General features: G+C 42.8%; 1 protein-coding gene across 10 annotated transcripts in view; it reads right to left on the bottom strand.

The window, feature by feature from the left end:
* ST7 (suppression of tumorigenicity 7) overlaps positions 1-21152 on the bottom strand; it is a 323008-nt gene that overhangs the window by 18411 nt on the left and 283445 nt on the right. For 9 of the 10 annotated variants that reach the window (XM_049894435.1, XM_049894433.1, XM_049894436.1 and 6 more), the window contains 2 exons: positions 20195-20297; positions 3089-3239 (listed from right to left, as the gene is read on the bottom strand). In XM_049894435.1, the coding sequence (XP_049750392.1) occupies positions 3089-3239; positions 20195-20297 (254 nt within the window). Of the gene's footprint in view, positions 1-3088; positions 3240-20194; positions 20298-20871; positions 21008-21152 lie in introns of those variants that run through there. The other variant, XM_049894442.1, reaches the window with a different exon arrangement.

Consider the following 21152-nt stretch of genomic DNA (forward strand, 5'->3'; position numbering starts at 1 on the left):
CAAACACTCTTCAAGGTTCTTCATATTCTCCAAGGCATCCAGTACACAGTCGGAATGCTCATGGTTCATTTCTAAAATTGAATGTCATGGCTCTCTTTTCTAAAACCTAAAAGCTATGTAACTGATTTCATGGGGGTTCCCTCCCCCACTAGGATACAGAATTTAATTGGCTGGGATCACAGTTACTTGATTTTCAGACACTTCCCTAAAGTGGTTCCTATTTATTTATAAGCATCAAACGCAGAATTTCCCTTTCTTATAGGCCCCTGACTGCCTTGCCATTCTGTTTGATGTCTAAAAACTTGCCTCTTCTTTTTATCCTAATAGAGCATTCTGCCACTATAATTTGGGGTCATTAAATTCCCCCAACACTATGACTCGGCTCGATTTTGCAGCTCCCCGGTGTCTTTTCCCATGTCCCTCAGGCTCATTGTCCTTCCCAGCTGACCCAGAGCATCTCCCCATTGTTACCTGAATACATGGGTAACTAATTTCCAAATAGAATTTCCAGTTATTCCTGAGAGAATTTTTATTTTGTTATGGTTATACCATTCCTAACATGGTGTCTCTACACTGTTCCCTATCCTAATCCCATCCCAGCCACTGTTTTTGGTCCTTTCTATAGGACTGGTCAATAGTTAAGCATTAGGCTGCTAACCAAAAGGTTGGCAGTTTGAATCCACCAGCCGCTCCTTGGAAACTCTATGGGGCAGTTTTACTCTGTCCTATTGGGTCTCTATGAGTTGGAATTTACTTGACGGCAGTGGGTTTGGGTTTTTTTGTTTTTACGGGACTGGTAACTTGGGCTCATCAGATCCAATTGATGAGATTCTATTACTAGATTTCCAAGATGCCAATCTATAAATATGTTCTACTTTTGTGAGTCAACCTGTCCATTTCATTTTTTATACTACTAACTTTAGGTGAGGTCTCTCATGTTCAACCTGGCTGGGCTTTTTCTATCTCTTCCTCATGGTTAAATACAAATTCCTTTTGTCTCTTCCAGTTAAAACAGCCTGCATGCAACAATAAGCCAGTGGGGCTCATGCACAAGCCCACACACGCCCTGAATAGAGTGTGCTACATCTGAACAGACCCAGAAACAGCTGCTAGCCCCAATCAGCACACCTAGAGTACATTATTACCTTGATGGAGATGAGGGTAGAAACACCAACCAAATCATCTCTCTCTAGTTATAAACAGTAAATTGTAAGTAGGTCCCATATTAATTCTCTAAATAAATCTTTTTCACAACAGCTAAACTAAAAACTTTCAATCAACTTTGAGTCCCATCTCTGTCAATTTACCCCACCCCATTTTGCTGGCCCCACCCCCACTCCCACTGGTGCTGCTCCACCAACTTGGATTCCTGTTGGGTTAGGGAAGGGCAGGAAAAGGGAGGAGCTGGGCATTATCAAAATGAAAATGGAAGCTGCAAAGATAAACAGAGTGAAAGGGATTAAAAAGACATTTGTCTGTGAGGCTGATCAGAATAGGGGTGAACTAGGAAAAAATTATCAGAAGACTCTTATTTTTGTTTTGATTCCTCATGAGAGAGGAAAAAAAAAAAAAACACCGTGCTACACGCTGTACTTGTTTTGCTTAAATTAATGACAACAGAGTGTCAGTGCACATGTTCAATAATCTGCAGTCTTGGGCCTTTTTTCTTAATTTATATTCTCTGCAACAGTCCCACTACTTAGCATTTCTTCACACAGTGTCCTTTGCTTATAATACTTTCCTAGTTCTTCATGGCTTGGTGCAAATCTCATTTGACCCATAAGGTCAACCATGGTTGCTCCACCCTATAGAACTCTCCCTTCTGAAAAACTGCTGGGAAGTTGCCACACGCTGCTGGCTACTCCTCCCAAGTAGATGACATGCTCCTCTGCTCCAGGGCAGAGAACGTGTCTCACCCACCATCAGAGCCCCTTCTCCCTACACAGCCAAGAATGATGCTATCTGTAGATAGCATGCATTCAGATTTATTTATTCCTACAGCCATCCAAAAGGCATTTATCCATTAGCAAACACTGCCATACTTCCCACCAAACACGAGGGTCCTGGAGACACTGCTCTTGTTTTGAAGCTGATTTAGGAGATAATATTGGAGCCATTATTCCCTTCCTTGAGCATAAAGAATGTGACCCAGCTGGAGACAGACTCACAAGGACACATTAACTGGGCCCTGCCATATAAACACAATAGCTAGGACAATCCTGGAAAACATCTTTCAGGAAAACTTTCACATAAACAGAGCACAAAAGACCCACTATATTCCACTCTTTTAGCATTTAGAGAATAACAAGATTTGTTGGACCAATGAAGACCCTCCTGGTTGTCCTTATAGAAACCTGTACCAATGATTATTAAGAAAGACAATTTAAAATGTAGAATCACAGTGATTTGGCAGTTCTTAGCAAATCTGTGAAAAGGTGAAGCCTTCAATGATCTTGCCCATTTTTAATGTTAATATGTACTGAAGATCCTCTAACGTTCCTTGGAGTTGGGCAGACATGGCTCTGGCAGCATACTTGTCCATTTCTTACTTTTGCCTCTTTGAATATATGCCAAATAAAACCTTTCTTTTTGCTTTATGATAACTTTGTGATGATTTTATCCTAGAACAAAGCATAACTGCTGCTCCTTTGTGTATAGCCAACCTAGCTTTTGGTAGGACAACTGTGGCTCTTTAGCCAACCCTCTGAGAAAGGCCATCAAAGGGTGGTGATCAAAGACCAGCATGAGGTCTCGCCCCGTGCCAATGACCCCCGTGATGCCTAAGGGCTCCAAAGTGGATTCTCAGGGTGGGAGATGCTCCTCAGCTGGAATAGTCCTGGCTTCGAACAGTCTGTTTTATCAACTTGCCTTCTTGAGCTGCAGAGATGGCACCACTGGAATAATACCCACCACCAACAGAGAAGTGGGGAACCTAAGTCATCAGCGGTCTCTCAGAGATGAGACATCACTGAGAGAAGAGCTCTAGGTATGCAAGTCTTCATTATTCATCATGAGCACTCGGGGTAAAAACCGTCTTAGCACTTTTCAGGCTCTTAAAAAAATGTTTCAAAGAAAGAAAATTACTTACTGCCTTCCCACGTACAATGCAAAAGGTTCAAAGCCCCTTCCACCCTCTTCCAGTGTGCAAGATGGAAGAACGCATATGCTATTGCTTCACTGTCTCCTCTCTTCAGGATATGTTCTGGGGGTAGGATTAAGCTTTTCATTTCTAGTAGGTACTGAAATAAAAAAGGCAGGAGACAGATGTGTTAATACATAGCAATTTGGAATTCAATACTGAAAATAGAGAGGTTGATTTCCCTAAAGCCACCATTCACAAGTATTTCATCAAATCTGCAACCTCATGACTATATTTGAAGGCAATTACTAAAATAGCCAGCAATACAAAGTTTGCTGACAGATGATTAGCCTTGTACTAGTTTGCTACAGTGAAGATCAGAGGCTTGCAGGCTGAGGTACTCTAATCAAAGAAATACATACAGACTCAAACAGCACCAAGGAACATTTAGGAGACACAGTAATTTGGTGTAATTTTGTAACCAGAATGAAAATACATTAAAACCAACACATGAAGGCTAAGAAGTCATACGAGAGACTGGAGATTGACTAGGGCTGCCCCTTATTTTTTCTATACAGCTCTATCTAGGAGAAGGCCTAGCCCTGTGAAGAGGGCCACCCGTGGCTGCTCACATGCTGGAGGGAGTGTGGCCTCCTGAGCACAGGAAGACCCAATGAGGGGCTATGGAACCCAAACTGCAATGCTCTTCTAGGTCTCCTCCCAAAGACTGGAGGGTTCTCAGTTAAGCCTCTTCCTTCCTACCTTCTTCAGAAGAGGTGGGAGTACAAGACAAGAAAGAACATTCTTCTTGGAACTCAGAAGACTAAGTTTCTATCTTTAGTCTTTTGTATTTACTATAGAAAGGAGAGCAAATTTAGAAGGTTTTTTTTTTTAAATATTTGCAAATGTAAACCTCTTTTTTCTGGCTGGCGCTCTTTCTGTGCTCCATTCCTGTTCACCTCCCCTCCCTGACTCATCCTCAATACACAAACACACACACATGTGCACACACATGCACATACACACTGGAGCACACACAAACGCATGTGCACACACAATACACATGCACACACTCTCCACCACAACTGCCAACAGTGACCCAAGTAATCTCCTTTAAAATGGAGATTAGCAGGTGACAGAGGGATGTGTTTCATTAAAATGGAAGGAACACTAAAAAAAGGAGTGCTGTGAGATGTTCAAAAATTTTAATGTCATAAACAATTGCCTGACGTGGTATCTGTTGGTGGAAATTAATGAAAGAGAATGAGGGGTGGAAGAGCATGGAGACTAGGATGTAACTGTCACTTGTTCATTACCTAGCTGTGCATTTATACCCTGCGGGCATTACCCTGTTGCTCTGAAGCTTCCTCTCTTGCCGGCCCACTCCGTGTGACATGTACAGCTCAGCAGGAGTGTGTACGGAAGGTGAGGGGGGGCATTCTGATTTCTCGATTCAGCAACTGAAACTTTCCTCACTCTGGGTCTGATACTTGAAACCTCCAAGCCTCTGGTCTCGAAGCAGGAAGAGTAGGGAGGTGAGAGAGACACCTAGCGGGCAGCTCAAGAACAGTGACTGGTCATCACACTTGGGGTGGGTGGGAGAGCAGGCACTCCTGGCGGACTTTCTACCTCCCTCCCCCACCCATGCTGGCCCATGAAAGGTATTTATTATCCTGATGGAAACTCCTCAAACATGAGTTCCATAGAACTTTTGGGTCATTTGCCTTTTTGGATTCTACAAGTTACTCCTTTCCTCCTACATCTTTCAAAACAGCAAAAGACAAAAATCTCTTGGGAAAAATAACAATAGAGAATTACCTAGTAATTGAAGTAGCGCTGTATTTATAATGAATACAATCTTAATAAAAATACAAAAGGTGGATTTTGTACTCAGAGACACCTGGCCATCCTCTCATGATTTTGTTACTTTAATAGAAGCCATTATAATATACTTTGCCACTGCCTGTGATGATCTTAAAAGACCCTAAGGCCATGAGCCATAAAATAGACATATAACCTCTAAAGTGCTATGAAATGCATTGTTTCAGAGTGAGTTAGAGAATGAAGACCATTTGGTTACCCTTAATAATCATCTGGAAAACCAGAGAAGAGAGTGACAATTTCTTACCTAACAAGAGTCCTAGAGTAAGATTTTGATTTCTGAGTTTAAGGAGCCGTGGTGGTGCAAGGGAAACCCTGGTGGCGTAGCAGTTAAGTGCTACGGCTGCTAACCAAAGAGTCGGCAGTTCGAATCCACCAGGCGCTCCTTGGAAATTCTATAGGGCAGTTCTACTCTGTCCTATAGGGTCACTACGAGTCAGAATCGACTCAATGGCACTGGGTTTGGTTTTTTGTTGGTGGTGCAAGGGTTAAGCACTCGATCACTAACTAACTAAAAGGTTGGTGGTTTGAAACAACCAGTGGCTCTGCAGGAGAAAAACCTGGCAATCTGCTAACATTAGAGCCTAGAAAACCCTATGACGCAGCTCTACCCTGTCACACTGGGTCTCTGGGAGCAGGAAAGCACCTAACAACAACAATCCTTGTTTATAGCTACTCTGCCTACCAAACAGTCAATTTTTAAAGAAGGATCACATATGACTTAGAAAAAACTAAATATGAAAACAACCATTTTGTGTGTCCCAGGTGTACAGAAATCTCTTCAGTGCCTCTGAGAATCAGATGGTGGCTTAAAGAAAAGTGTACAACACCATTTTATTTCTATAATTAGGAAAGGTCTTTGACATGGTTTTTTTTATTACGCATCTGTGAGAGAGCTCTTCTCTTAACCGAATGAACCTTGAGGAATAGGGGCACCTAAGAGGAAGCGGGCCTGGTAGCCACTCACATTTGTGGGTAGAGGTCAAAACAAACTAAGAAGGGGCAGCGCAGAAGAAACTTGGTGGGGGTGGGGGGACTTTAGAAAACCACCTGCAAAGGGATACTTTACATCTGCACAGTTCAATATGGTAGCCTCTAATCAAATGAAATTAAAAATTCAGTTCCTCAGTCCCATTAGCAATATTTCAAGCCCTCAAGGACCACATGTGACTAATGACTACCACATTAGACAATGCAGAGAGCATTTCTATTATAGAAAGTTCAATTGGACAGCATTGCTGTAGACAATGGTTTCCAACTTTTCAACTAAATGGACCAATTTTTAACATGAAAATTCTCAGATGCTCAAGAGTTATTAGTATCTACTGATTGAAAATATACACTAAGACAAAAAGCTACAATAAATTTAATAAAATAAGCATTCATTTAAGAGCACTGTAGGCCACCAGAGCAACGACATACATTTGAAAAATAATGTGTGTGAGACAGATGGTTTACTCAGCCTGTATAGGATGAATGGGGTCCATATGGCTTCAAGGACATAGTTGGCAGCCCCAAATGTGGGGCTGTGAGGTAGTGCTGTTTCTCCTCTAGGCTCCTCTGAACTGTGTTTACAGGTACTTTCCATACACTGCCTTATATTAGATAGCCATGTGTCTTTTTCTCCAGTTCGACCGTAAGACCTTCAAGAGCATGAACCTTGTTATTTTCCTCATCACTTTCCCCACTGCACCTCTTACAGTGTCTTTCACATCAAGGTTTAAACAAACAAACAAAAAAATGAATTAAGTGGAAATCTCACAAGAAGTCTTCAAAATGAGTGTCCCTGTTCTAAACGTCAGCACCCTGAGTCTAACCAAAGCAGCTCACCACGGAAACTTAGCTGCCTTCTCATCTTATCTGTGTTATGGCAGCAATGGGTTATACCTATAAAGGAGATTTACACTCCCGTATAGTTCTAAACACAATGTTGGCCCTAACCAAACGACGAAGGCTAATAACAACAATGTGTTATGCTTTTGGCCAGGCTTAAAATGGCTGGCAAGATCAGTTCTCAACATGTGCAACGTTTAAATTAGAAAGGCATGGAACAACATTTCACATCTTACTTGTCAAGAGAAAAATAAATGGAAGAGGGCAGATCCCTATCCACAAGTATGCAGAAATCAATTAGAACAACTGTAGCTCCCAAAGCAGAGAACACTCTGTCTATAATAATTATTTGGCTTCTATTAGCTCAGCCAGCACTCCAAGCTATCCTCCCTTCCATCCCATCTCTAACTTCCTTCCCAGATTGCAAAATCCCATTGATCCTGAAGTACAGTGCTCCTAAAGGTTTTGGAAGCAACTTTTCAAAATCTACTTGTGTCAGAATCTACTTCCCTATGCATAATATGGGAACATATAAATGTTAGGATGTACAAAAAGGAGCTGAGGGCTCTGGTCTTTGGGTGTGAGCAGTGCCTAGTATGGATGTATCTGAGCAGAGGCTGGCTCATCTGTCAGGAAAGCTGCAGAAGGGACTTGGCCTCTCCAAGGCTACCCCATGTGACTCTTCAGGTCTCTAGCTGGTAAGGTCTTATCATTCTATAAGAATCTGAGTGAAAATGACCCTAATGTTACCCTTCCTTCACAGGGATATTAACACCAAGGGATTAAATAATAATCTCTTTTTGGGATTTTCACTACCAACAAGAAAAGTCTTATGAAAACCATTAGCAAAAATATATGAATAAACAAAATGTGCAACAGATTAATTAAACTACAGCACATTCAGTTGATTGCTATCGAGTTGCTCCAAAAACCTGGTAGTAGAAGAAAGTTTATTAGCATGGGGAAAAGTTCATGACAAACTACTAAATACAATATATACAGTTGTTTGGTGCCAGCGAGTCAGTTATGATGCATAGCAACCCTTTAGGACAGAGTAGAACTGCCCCATAGGGTTTCCAAAGAGCAGCTAGTGGATTTGAACTGCTGACCTTTTGGTTAGCAGCCAAACTCTTAACCACTATACCACAAGGGCACCATACAATATACACAGATTATGATTTTGGTAATAAGGATGTATATGTAGGCATTAAAAAGCATTGGAAAGTCACAGGCTGAATATTCACAGTGGTTAAATATTGGATATTATGAGTAATTTGTGCATTTTCTATGCTTTCCAAGCTTTCTCTTATAGGTATTTTAAGTGTTTCTCTATACATATGTATGTATGTATGTATGTATGTGTGTCTATGTATACAAATATGTATGTATACACGTGTGTGTATATAAAATACAAGCCTATTTTCTAAACTTGCATTAAAAACATAAAAAGCAAAGAACACAAATAAAGATAAACACAGAGAGAAGTTTTCTGCATGTCTATGATACTTTGGTGCAATGGGCTTTCAAAGAGACTTTAAATCCAGGAAAAATAATTTTTCTTTAATTAGTAAAGAGTTCAGAGGATAAACGTAGTGCTATTTAGAAGAGATGCTATATATTCCCAGTTTCAGTGTTGCCTAGTCCCTCGACTCAGACACAATCACTGGGACAGAACACAAAAATGCAAAGTGCCAGTGCTCCCTCCGGTCCTGCTGTGAGGGAGAAGGAGAGGGGCATCACCAGGCCTGGCCTCACCTCCTCTCCTCTCTGTGATCTGCCATATGAACCACTGTTTGACTCCTGGCTCCACCCTCTAGCTATGAGGCCTTGGACAAGTAGTTAATTTCTTTAAAACTCAGTTTGTTCATCTATAAAAATGGAATAATAGTAATACCCATTTTTCTAGCTTTATTTTAGAAGATTAAATAATACATTCAAAGTATTCACAGTATTTGGCACATAAGCGTTCACTGAAGAATAGCTATTTTTGCTAATTAAACAAAATGAAATGTTAGTTTTTAACTGTAGGCATAAACTGTGTGTTTGTGTGTGTGTGTCCCACAGATAAGTGTGTCTGTTTTTAGGTAAAGTACCTGAAGAGAACTGAGGCACAGATCTGGGAGCGTCCACAGTGCACTCCAAGAGCGTGGATCTGAGAGTGTCTGCAGTGCACCCGAAGGACACAGATACCATAGCACCCACCATGCATCCCAAGGACACAGATACCAGAGCATCCACAATGTACCCCAAGAACACAGATATCAGAGCACCCACAGTGTACCCCAAGGACATAGATATCAGAGCACCCACAGTACATCCCAAGAACACAGATATCAGAGCACCCACAGTGTACCCCAAGGACGCAGATACTGGAGCACCCACAGTGCACTCCAAAGACACAGACCCGGCACGCCTGCAGTGTACCCCAAGGTCATAGATCTGGCACGCCTGCAGTGTACCACAGGGACCCAGATCCGGGAGTGTCTGCAGTGTACACCAAGGGCATGGATCTGAGAGCACCCGCAGAACACCCCAAGGGCGTGAATTAGGTGAGGTCCCTGATTTGGTAATCCATAATCCTAATAAGAGTTACATACTAAGTACTAAGGAAGCAAATGGGGAGCATTGTATCTGGCAAAACTTCACAAAAAAAGATACAAGCCAGTCTTACTAAACAAGCAAGAGTTTGCCAGGCATAGAGGAGGGGTGGGGATTCCTGGCCAGGCACAAGCTCGGGAGTGGGAACAAGGCATCAAAGGCCCTTATGTGCTTGGAATCTGGTGGCTTCAGGTGTTAACATGATAGTGGGTGCTGACGCTGATGAAGCACTGACATGTGCCAAGCATTCTCTCAGGTACTCCTTGACAACTCTGTGAGGGAAGTATTATTATTCCTATTTTACAGACAGGATAATGGAGGCTTTGGGAAGTAACTTCCCCAGGGTTGCAAAAGTAGTATGTGAGAACCTGAATTTGAATTTGGGTTTTATGCTACTCCCCAAGAAAGTGAAGCTGGAAAAACAGACCGTGAAAGGCCTTCCGCGATACACACCAGAATATGACCTTTACCGGGAATTACTCAGTGGCTTACAAACTTGTTTGTTCAAAGGAAAAAAGAAATTTAAAACAATATATGAACTTGATGAAAAATAAAGCTGTGGGCGAACCTGAGGGAGGGACCCACGAGAGGTCTCAGGAATCCTCAGGAATCCTCACGGCTCCTTGGAAGACAGCTTGAAAACTACTGCAGTAGGCGACTGGGAAGTGAGTTGGTGCAGTCTGTTTTTGAAAGGAATGAGCGAGTGGCCTGGAGCACCACTGGATGGGGAAAAGACTGAAGTGAGCACAGCCTTAGGATGCTCCTGCCACAGCACAGGTAAAGGGTGAGGAGGCCTGCAGGGAGGGCAGAGGGACGGGGAAGACTTCCTCAGGATTCAGTGCCTGATTGAATCTGAGGGCAGGAAAAGGAATCAAGATGACGGCAAAACTTTAACTTAAGAAACTAGAATAACGTGAAGCCATTGGCTGGACAAAGGCACCAGAGGAAGAGGTTAAGAAGTGGGAAGGTTGCTGTCTTAGTTACCCAGTGCTGCTGTAACAGAAATACCACAAGTGGACGGCTTTAACAAACAGAAATTTATTATCTCACACTTTAGGAGGTTAGAAGTCTGAATTCAGGGCGCCAGCTCTAGGGGAAGGCTCTGGGAGAAGGTCCTTGTCTCTCTGTTGGCTCTGGAGGAAGAGTCTTATCTTCTTTCAACATCTGTGGGCCCTCCTGTTACTTGGAAATCTCGATGTGTCTTGCCATCAATCCTTCCTGGGTCTAAGAGGTTTTCAGCACAGGGGCCCTGGATCCAAAAGACGCACTCCTCTCCTGGTTCTTCTTTCTTGGTGGTAGGAGGTTCCTATCTCTCTGCTTGCTTCTTTCTCCTTGTACCTCTTGTAGAATAAAAGGTTTTGCAGGGCATACCCCAGGGAAACTCCTCTTTACATAGAATCAGAGCTGTGACTTGAGTAAGGATATTGCATCTCACCCTAATCTTCTTTAACGTAACCTAATCTTGCTTCATGAACCACAGGCAGAGATTAGGATTTACAACACACAGGACAGTTGCATCCGATCACAAAATGAAGGACTACTATACAATACTGGGAATCATGGCCTAGCTAAGTTGACACATATTTTTGGGAGACACAATCCAATCCATGACAGTAACAAAACCAGTTTGAAGGGGCCTGCAGAACATCCCTGTAGAGACGGGTGTGCAAATCTGGAGCTTGGGAGAGAAGCCAGAGACAGACCTGGTAATCTGGGCCAGAGGCTGAAAAAGTGGGAGCACATGAGATCTCACAGGCAGAGCTTTGAGCAGAAAGGAGAGGGCAGTGAATGGCGATCCCTGGCAAACCGACACGAAGGGGTGGCAGGAGAGGAAAGAACGTAGGAGCAGGGGAGTGCTCAGAGACACAGGAGTGGCACAGGCGGAGGGTATCATGGAGCCAAGACAGCCTCAAGATGCAGCAAGTGGCCAGCTCTGTCAAATGCTGAGGAGAGGCAAAATAAGATACGGTTTGACAAGGGGCCAAAGGATCTGGTGACCTTGGTAGAGGCAGCTGCAGAGCTTTTTGTTAAAGAAAGAGACCTCTTAAAGGCTTTCTATTCCCAGCAAATGTGGCTAAAACCTGTTTTGTGCTAATTTTCTTCTGGATCATATTTCCACAATACATTTTCCTTACTCTAATCCAAAAAAGCTTTGTCACAAAATATTACTCAATTCAAAGAAATTTATATTGAAATAATATTTCTGAAATGTGCCATTGATATACAATATCACAGACAATCAGGCCAGGATATTTTGAGTTTCTGCTTCCACGCTTCAAGCATTTTTAAATGCTAAAACCCACTACACATTTTGTTTCCTAAATTGGATTAAAAAGCAATTTTATACTCTGTCAATCAGCTTTACCAAGATATAAAGGGAGGATTGCTTCAGTGTTTGTACAAAATGGTTTCCATCACTATAACAATGTCTGTGGACACTCTATTAGCATATACAATTACTAGGGTGTTTCCCCATAAGCCTCATGAAATCAGTTTCTAGATTAATATCAGATGAGATTTTTTTAAGTGTAATTTTTAATGGGAATGCATGTCTGACACAACATTCTTTGTTCTTTTCTAATTTCTCATAATGTTTCCACAGCCCTAGACTTACAATTTAAAAACTAAATATTGAGGTCCTTGCCTCACTAGTCTGTCTAGTCCAGGCTGCCCTGCTGGTATAACAAGTTTCTCTCAGCACCCTCAGGGACTGCCCACGGCTCCCTCTGCTGCCCCCTGGGTTGGCCATAGGAAGAGCACATGGTTTAATAGCACGGGATTTCAGGCAAGACTACCACGAGAGCTTCCCCCACTGGTGCTGGTGGTTTTTCTCCCTCAACAGCTCTACCCACAGCACCCAGGCAACCCCAGGGGCTGTCACTGGCTCTCTGAGCCCACTCCAGGCAGCTCAGAGTGGCCATGGGGCCTCTGGTCCAATGGGTGCAGATCTCAACAGCCTGGGATTTTTGAGGGAGGGGGGCTGTCATAAAACCAAAAAAAAAAAAAAAAAAAAGCCAAACCCAGTGCCCTCGAGTCGATTCCGACTCATAGCGACCCTATAGGACAGAGTAGAACTGCACCGTAGAGTTTCCAAGGAGCACCTGGTGGATTTGAACTGCCGACCCTTTGGTTAGCAGCTGTAGCATTTAACCACTATGCCACCAGCGTTTCTGAGGGTTGTCATAGGCATCCGTTATTTTCTAAACCCTAGGCAGAGATGCCCTGTGGTTACTGGGCTATTGGGCTTCTCTTCCGAGTTGTGACCAGGGTAGTTCCACTTTTATTTGTTTCATTTATTAAGGTTTCATGTAAGGCTATATTAAGAGGAAAACAATGTTTACAGCTTAAAAAAATTAAAAATTACTCTTAGGGTTTTTGTGTTTGTGTGTGTGTTGAAAGCAAAGGCTAACCCTTCCCTGAGTGGTCTAGGCACAGTGGTCAGTGGGGACCATGACTCGTGGGAAAGAGGACTGTGACTTAGGAGGCCCTCCTTGTCGATGTTGACCACGTCTGACTATTAGTCAGGGCTCAGTCCTGGTGACCACCATGCCCAGGGTTTTCAGAGCTGAGGAAGGCTTGTGCATTGAGTACACACATAAGCCACCTCCGCAGTGCTACATACTTGGAGAATGTTTACAGCAACAAAGGGCAGATCTGTCTTCAAGGAGCAACAGGGCCCTCCCAGGTTACGTTCCCCAGCTCTGAGAGTGAGCTGGATACCTGCCCCTCCTATGCAGTCTCATAGCACTCTGCTGGTCTCACAGATATGTGGCCTGGTCTGTCTTCTCACTGACTGGGAGCTCCTTGAGAGTATGGACCATGTGGTTATTAGTGTCCCAGTGCCTGGCAAGTGGTAGGCACTCAGTAAGTGTAAGCCAAATGCGCTCTTGGGAGGGAAAGAGGATTGTGCTGCTGAACTGTCCACCTTTGGAGAATACAGAGGCTGATGGGTGGCAGGAAGACTGTGCCCTTAGGATCAAGTAAGAGTTGGGGTGCCTCCTGGTTATCCTGCTAAAGCAAAGTTAATACTGCTTAAGTAAAAGTAGTTCAAACATGCTATGGGTGACAGGAGACCTAGCAAAGTGTGTAACTCCCAACCAGGCAGGAAAAGGAAAAATTCCTCTGCCGAGGGTATGGGAGTCCTTACCTCTGACCAATGAGAATAGACAGCAAGCCAGAGAATGTGGAGGCCGGGAGGGAAGAGGGAGGGAGAGCTAGCAAGGCTGGGACACTCCAAGCCTGTCATTCCTGGTCTGAAAGACACATCTAGTGAGTCTCAAGTCTGCCCCTACGTCCTCTCTGACTCTGGGAGTGTGGAGCCCCTGACCACACAGCCTGTGGTAGAGGGGGCTGCCCTGCTGCCTCCATCTCATGCACTTACTGCTTCTCTTGTCCTGGTGGTAAGCAGTCAAGCATCACTTAACAGCACACTTCAGTTGGAAGGTGGAAAGAAGCACCCCTGAGAATGAAACAAATAACTGCTTGTTTTTTCACGGGGTGAAGAAGAAAGGCTTGGAGAAGAGTGAAAACAGAAACAGGAAGCACTTTGTATGTACGTATGTGTGTACATGTTACCTCTGTGTGTGTATACATGTGTGAGTGTATACGTATATGTGTGTGTGTTAGGGACTGTTAAGGAGGCCTTAACATCTGCTTACTCAGATAAGGAAATTTGAGTTGTACTATGGTGGTGCAACGGTTAAATGCTCAGTGCTGAGCCGAAAGGCTGGCAGTTCAAACCCACGCAGTGGCTCTGCAGAAGAAAGACCTAGTGACTTGCTTCCACAAGGACCACAGCCAAGAAAACTCTGTGGGGCAGTTCCACTCTGTCACATGGGATTGCTATGAGTCAGAATCAGCTGGACGGTACCCGACAACAACAAAATGGAGAGACAGTCTTGGTGGGGCCTCAGCCTCTAGGATGGGGGGACACCCTGTCTCTTCTAGGGTAATAAAGGTGAAAAAGGCAGATACACTTCATAAGGTAACCTCATTCATGCCTAGAACAAACTTACAGGCCTAGACCACCTGAGGAGGCGGGGGGCAGAGAGACAAGGAGAGCAAGAGGCCTGAGTATGGAGAAGCTTCGTCCCAGATACAAAGCACTGAGTTGAGGCAAGGATGGGGTTGGGGGGGGCGGGGAGAGGGGAGCAGGGATGGTATAAAGCTCAGAATGGGAATACAAGACACTGATTGGAAGTGGGTAACTATCAGCCACAAGCAGAAAAAGAGCTACAAGCTGGGAATCCCTGAAGACAACAGCTGCAAGGAAAATACGCTAGAATCTTCCCACAAATCTGGGACCCTAAAGTGAGCCTGTGGGTACTCAAGATCGGGGCAGTGGTGTGCCACTGTTGTTACTCACACTCTCTGGCTTTTCTGCAGGCTAGGGTGACCCAAGAAGCACCTGCTAATCATGTTTCTAGGCAGCCTCTACTTCCACCCGGGCTGCAAGTACATAAATGGAGCAGAAGGAAAAAGGGAAGTAATGAGGAAGAGGCCAACATGTGTGAGTACCTACTATACACTGAGTGAGTTACATAATGTAATTCTATTTACTTTTCATCAGCCCTGTGAGGCTGTTATTTTCATCCCTATTTTATCAAAAAAGGAATGGGCAGGAAGCTAATTAACTCCCTCCACGGCTGCCTTTGGTCCCATAATTAGGATGTAGTAGGCATCCATGTTTTGAACATTTTTTAACCCTTTCAACTATACTTCACAGCTCTGCCTACTCTTATGTTGCCACCCCTAGCTCTGTCATAATCAATGTATTTTCCTTGTAATAAAGGGAATTCTGCATAATGGGCAAGACAATTCAGAAAAGAATAAATATACATGGCTGACAGTGTTCCACTTTACTAAGAGTGTCAGAGACATGCAAACTAAAAGAGCAAAATTCCATTTGTACTTAATAAAATCATAATGCCTTTTGTTTTCCTTCTTTCTTTTCTTTTAATAAACTGCTCAGTGCTGGTGAGGGTGTAATGAAATGCTAAAGAGGAAGTCGTCTGCTGATGGGAGTATAAACTGTCAAATGTTTTTTGGTAAGAAATTTAGCGATAAGTATCAAGAACCTTAAAGTGCTTCCATACTTGACTTGGTGATTCCAGTTCTTTAAGTCTATACTAAGAAAATAATGCCAAAGACCAAAGTGTCTTTATGTCCGAAGAGGTTCACTACAGGCTTTGGCCACAATCTAATATTTGAATATAGAGGACTGAAGAAGTAAGTTATCCAGAAAACAGTTACTGAGAATATTTATAAAGGGTTTGAATGCTCATGGACAAAAAGCTTAGACTTTAAATCGGGGTTAACCTTTTCAAGGTCACGGAGCTCTGAAAATCTGATGATTTTCCCCCGGAAACAATAAATATATGTCTAACACCAAACCACAAAGTTTAAGAGCCCCATGTTAATTTTTTTAAATATGAAAGTATATGTATTAAAAACATATACAAAAAAGGCTGGAAGGAAATATTGTTAAATATGACCAGATGACAGGATTACAAATGACTTTTTTCTCTTCATAATATTCTCTAATATAAAGAATTCATTTTTATAAAACCACTGCAGAGAAAAAAATAGATCTAATACTACTTGTAACAAATGGATAATTTAATTTTTTTTGAAACTTGTCAGAAAATGAAAGTTTATCACCTTATCAACTGATAAAATGAAAGTTTACCAGTTGTTCTGATGGAGTTCATGTAACATCCTCTACACAAATGTGTCTCTTCATAGAGACAGCCTTGCAGTGTGCACAAGCGCTAGTCAATTCAGATACGTGTCAAGTACTGAGTCGTTGACAGAACCACTCTCCAACATATTTGCAGGGCAACATATTTGCAGAGAAAGAAGAAGAAAAAGCCAAAGCCAAAAATCTAATTAACTGTAACAATACGAAGATGAGGGTATAAAATCGAGATCAGGGTAATGCTTCCATCTATCCATTATTGTATGAGTATAATTTTCTCAAAAATGGGGAATAGTCCCTTTAACTTGCAAAGCTCCTATTTTAATCCCATCAAATGGACACATCCTATAATTGATAAGAGATCTTTCTATCTTCTTAAACAGTGTACCCAGTTCTCAAAAATCACCAGCAGCATCAAGGCCCTAACACTTCTCCTCACAGTGCTGACAGTAAGTGCACAGGAAATATCAACTTAACAGAGGGACAGCCAAGTGCCAGACACTGATCTAGGCGCTGGAATACACGATCCCTCTGCCTGCTCCCAAGCACACAGTCAATGCACTATGTATGTGAGAGACCACAGAGGGGAGAGCAAGGCAGGACAGGAAGGCACAGGCTTCCTGGTGGTGGCTTTTAATGGTGGGGGCGGGGGAATGTGTGAAGGATGAGTAGGATTTCCTCAGAGGAAGCAGAGAGGGAAGGGGAGGAGGATGTTTCTGGAATGATGAATGTTAAAAGGAGCTGGAAAAAATGAAAAACAAGTTGGGTCAGGTTGTAAAGGGTCCTGAAGAACCACCCAAGGAAAGGAATTCAGACCTTCTTCTGCAGGATCTGGGAGCAAAACAATATGATCTGTAATGGTGAATCTATGTGCCTATTTCTTCCTTACTAATCAGTTTTTTTTTTTAATCAGCTGGGATTTAAACCTTCAGAAACCCTAGGGTTTAGAATCTGGCTGACTTGTTAGAGGCTCTCCGATACAAGAGAGATCTGAGGCTTTCCTAAGTTTTTTCCCAGTCCTGCAGTGTGGTAAGGGCAACACTTACTCCCCCCTCTTCAGGTTTCCAGGTGAAGAGAGTTCCTAAGAGAACCCTCCTGGAGTAAACAACTAATATTCATCTTGGATGTTAAAATATTATCTATGTACCTCTGCTTAATGGAATTCCAGATGGAAATTTATGGAAGGCAGGCCTAAGATGTATTTTGTATTTCTTCTTGGAACAGACTAAAATTAGGTAAAACAGCATGTAGATACTGAAAATTCCTATGGTGGGTCACTGACCACTTCCTGCGGTAGGGGAAGGGAAGCCATGACATGATAGTATGATAGTGTTTAAGATATGATAACCCAGAAACCCAGTGCCATCGAGTCAATTCCGACTCATAGTTACCCTATAGGACAGAGTAGAACTGCCCCATAGAGTTTCCAAGGAGCGCCTGGAGGATTCAAACTGCCGACCCTTTGGTTAGCAGCCGTAGCACTTAACCACTACGCCACCAGGGTTTCCTAAGATATGATAGTATCTTGAAAATAATAGGAATTGTCCTTAAGAAATGGGGTGCCTTGGGAAAGAATGTGTCCATCACCATTTGAAGCACTCAAGCCTAGGCTGGACGGCCACCTGGTGGGATCCCAGATGCAGTGGAGTGGGAGACTCTGGAAGAAGTGTAGTGAGCCCTTTCAGGAGCCGAATGTGTGAAACTGGATTACTGCTAGGACTGAGGAGAGTGACAAACATTCAAAGTTGCACAGCCGGCCGCCATCTTTGAGACGGTACCGTTGTTTCAGACTCTGCGCAGAATCTGACAGGCAAAATTTTGTTGCTATGCTGCCCTTGTCTTCTAAGAGGGAAGTTAAGTTTCTAGCAGGGCTTCGACCCATAATTTTTTCATTCCGGGTCACCCAAATTAAAAAAAATTCAGGTCTGTTCCAGTGTCACCTCTTCAGCCATGCCTGAACCGGGAGGAACCAATTTGAAGCCCTCCTGGAAACAACACATTCCCCCTCAGCACAATCACCAACTAAGCAAACTGGTGGAGAATCTATTTCCTGGGCACCTTATCCTCTCTCGGTTTCATGATTAGAAAGTAGAGTGGGACGAAATATTTAAATGTGTCCACTCTTAGAAGAATTGTATTTTGCAGGTGGGGTGCTACTGGACTGAGTCGAATTCTTCCATGGCAGGCTTAAACTACTTCTTAGGGCTTACTCTGAGAGGCTCAACTAACCTTTTCTGACCATTATCATAAAATTAAATGGTTTTTTCAATAAAAAATTCTAACCTACAACAAGCATCATGCTGATTTTCTATCTTGTGCCCAGGTATACTACAAGGGTCAATGTAGTATACCTCAAGAAGGTAAGACTTGGTTCCTAGCCTTAAGGGGTCTCCAACAAACTAAACATCAATTATTTTATAAATACAATATCAATTATTTTATAAATACATGGTGCTCAAGCTTTTTCAAAGGACTTGATCTTTATCACATAAATTTGTTAGGGCTTATTTTTTTAAATCTTCATTTGAAAGATTGAGGGAAGACACTGAGTTCACAGAAACTAAGTCCCAGGTTCACATGGCTAGTAAATGACAGCCAGAACTTGAACCCAAGTTTTTGTCTCAGAATCCAGGACCCTACTGCATAATACTACTTCTAAAGGAGTCTTATTTGTGCTTACAGAGGAACTCTGTAGTCAGAGAATGGTGCTTAATAAATGTTCATTGATGACCTAAGTTTACTGTAATTCAGGAAAATATTTTCATGTTTAGCTTTAAATTTTAACCAAAGTTGAATAAACATTTTTAGATTAGCAAAAAAAAATACCACATAAAGATATCTTATGGTACCCTATCGTCAATCCCTAAGTCTATACATACTATGTTGTTCATCATCACCTGAACTGTTGTTGCTGTTAGGTGCCATCAAGTTGGTTCCGACTCATAGCGAACCCATGTACAACAGAACAAAACTTTTTTTTCCACTTGAACTAGAGCGGACAAATACATCCTTATGCAACTGTGGCACCGTGCACTGCTTTTCAATTTCCTGCTAAGTGAAAGGATGACCTTGACTTTAGTAAAACCTCAGGAATGATATTAGATCACTTATCTCTGTCACTGTGGATATCAACAAAATGAATTAAAATAGGAAACTCCATAAATCATCATCATACATACACACATATACAACAGACCCACACACCACCCTTTTGCTACATTACTGGAACAATGCAAGAAAAAAAACCTTCCTTTGTCATTTTTCACCAACATAAGTCCTTAGCAGACATCTCACCAACAAAGTTATTCATTTTAGTCCCTGATGTGAACCGCAAGAATAGTTTTTTGGAGGACAAAATGTGCTTTACCCACAAATATCCCAAACTGAAAGAGGCCCTCAGTTACTTGCCTATCACACAGCAGGTACTCAAGTATAGGTAAATCATAAATACAAATCCATCTCCTGAATAAAATGATCATAGAGATACAGTAACAATTTTAGAAATAAAAAATAGATGTGATTCCCTTAAAATTAGTGCTTATCAATGATCAATTGTGCAGTTAACAAGACAAATATTTCCTACTATATATACCTATTAAAATGGCAATCACAAATCGAAAGAAAGCTACTTCATACTTTGAGGTTATCCCCTACTATCTTCTTGCCAATACTGATTAATTATGTTTTATTTATACAGACAGGGAATGTAACCTTAGACAGTATTTATTACTTTTATTCACAACAAGATTTACTTCTCGAATTGGGTCTGAGACAGACTATAACTGGTGTGAAATTCCTATCAAATGCATCAACACCCTCGGGATCTTTACATTTTGCCAATTGCAAATTTCCTGACCTGGCCTGTCTAAGCCAGGTCCATCAATTTACCCTTATTATGTAAAGCCCTGAAATTGGCCCCAAAGCTTCTCAAATGTAGCTTTTGCTTAAAAATGAGGCTAATGACCACAGACTTTACAGTGCCTCAACATTTGTTAGTTGCAATTTTTTTTTTTTTTTAAATAACTGGGTGTATTTGAAACACGACATTGTGGTCAGTGAATGCTTTCTCTGCTATCATAACGAGTTCCTGTGGGGATTCCACTCACTTTTGGCACGTGAGGATTGAATTCCACAGCTCTATGAATGGCCTCTACCGCGTTCATCTCTGCTGTGCTCAGCCCCCGCCGAGATGCAGCCTCGGGAGAGAATCTGAAAAGCAGAAAGACAAACACCATCCAGTTGGGACCACTGCTTGGGCAACAACCTGGAAAAGCATCTACACATTAAGGGCCCATAAAACCACAGCGAGCCAATGGCACCAGCTCTCCAGACCTCCACTACATGGAACCTCTGAGTGAACCCTCAGACCGAGGCCAACAAAAACCCCAGCAGAAGCAGAAAGCGTGCTTGCATCTAATTGCGGCAGGAATTAGATTCAGCTGTCAAGCCTCTCTGTCTAAATAGCTAATCTAAATTTTCTAGAGGTACCTGCTTAGGTCGGGGGGTGCAGGGGAGGGAGGACTGACAAGGGCAGACAGTGTAGGAAAAAGAGAAAACGATGTTACAGAAGAGCGCACTTGGTTAAAAACAGAACTGGGGAGAATTTTAAAGGGGGCTCCCAACCCAATGTCAGTGCTGCCATGGAGGGTTAAGTCGTTGCAGCTTCAGCAGCAGGTGAGCCTGCGAGGGGCCGTTCCGGCAGGGGGGTGTGCATGCCCAAACTGCGGGCGAGACACCTGCCCAAGTGAATGAAAAAAACCAGACCATGCAATCTCTTTCTCACCTCACACCCAGGGCTAACTCCAGAGCTGTGCTTGGCAGGCAGACACCACAGGGGAAGCTGTGACAACCCTGGCCCTGCCCTCCCAAGCTGGAGTCGCTGTGTAGGGAGAAAAGATGTTGCAGTAGGTACTGGCGATCTACAGGATAAAAAAGAATGAAAGAAAATTACTTCGGTCTTGAAGTGCACACACACTTAACAGCAAACCTGTCTGACATAGCAGAGGCTGTTTTCTGTTCCTGTTATCTGTTTTCAATGCTACAGAGGGACTGTATCAGGAAGGG

This window comes from Elephas maximus, chromosome 8 (assembly GCF_024166365.1).
Source record: "Elephas maximus indicus isolate mEleMax1 chromosome 8, mEleMax1 primary haplotype, whole genome shotgun sequence".
Classification (NCBI taxonomy): Eukaryota; Metazoa; Chordata; class Mammalia; order Proboscidea; family Elephantidae; genus Elephas; species Elephas maximus.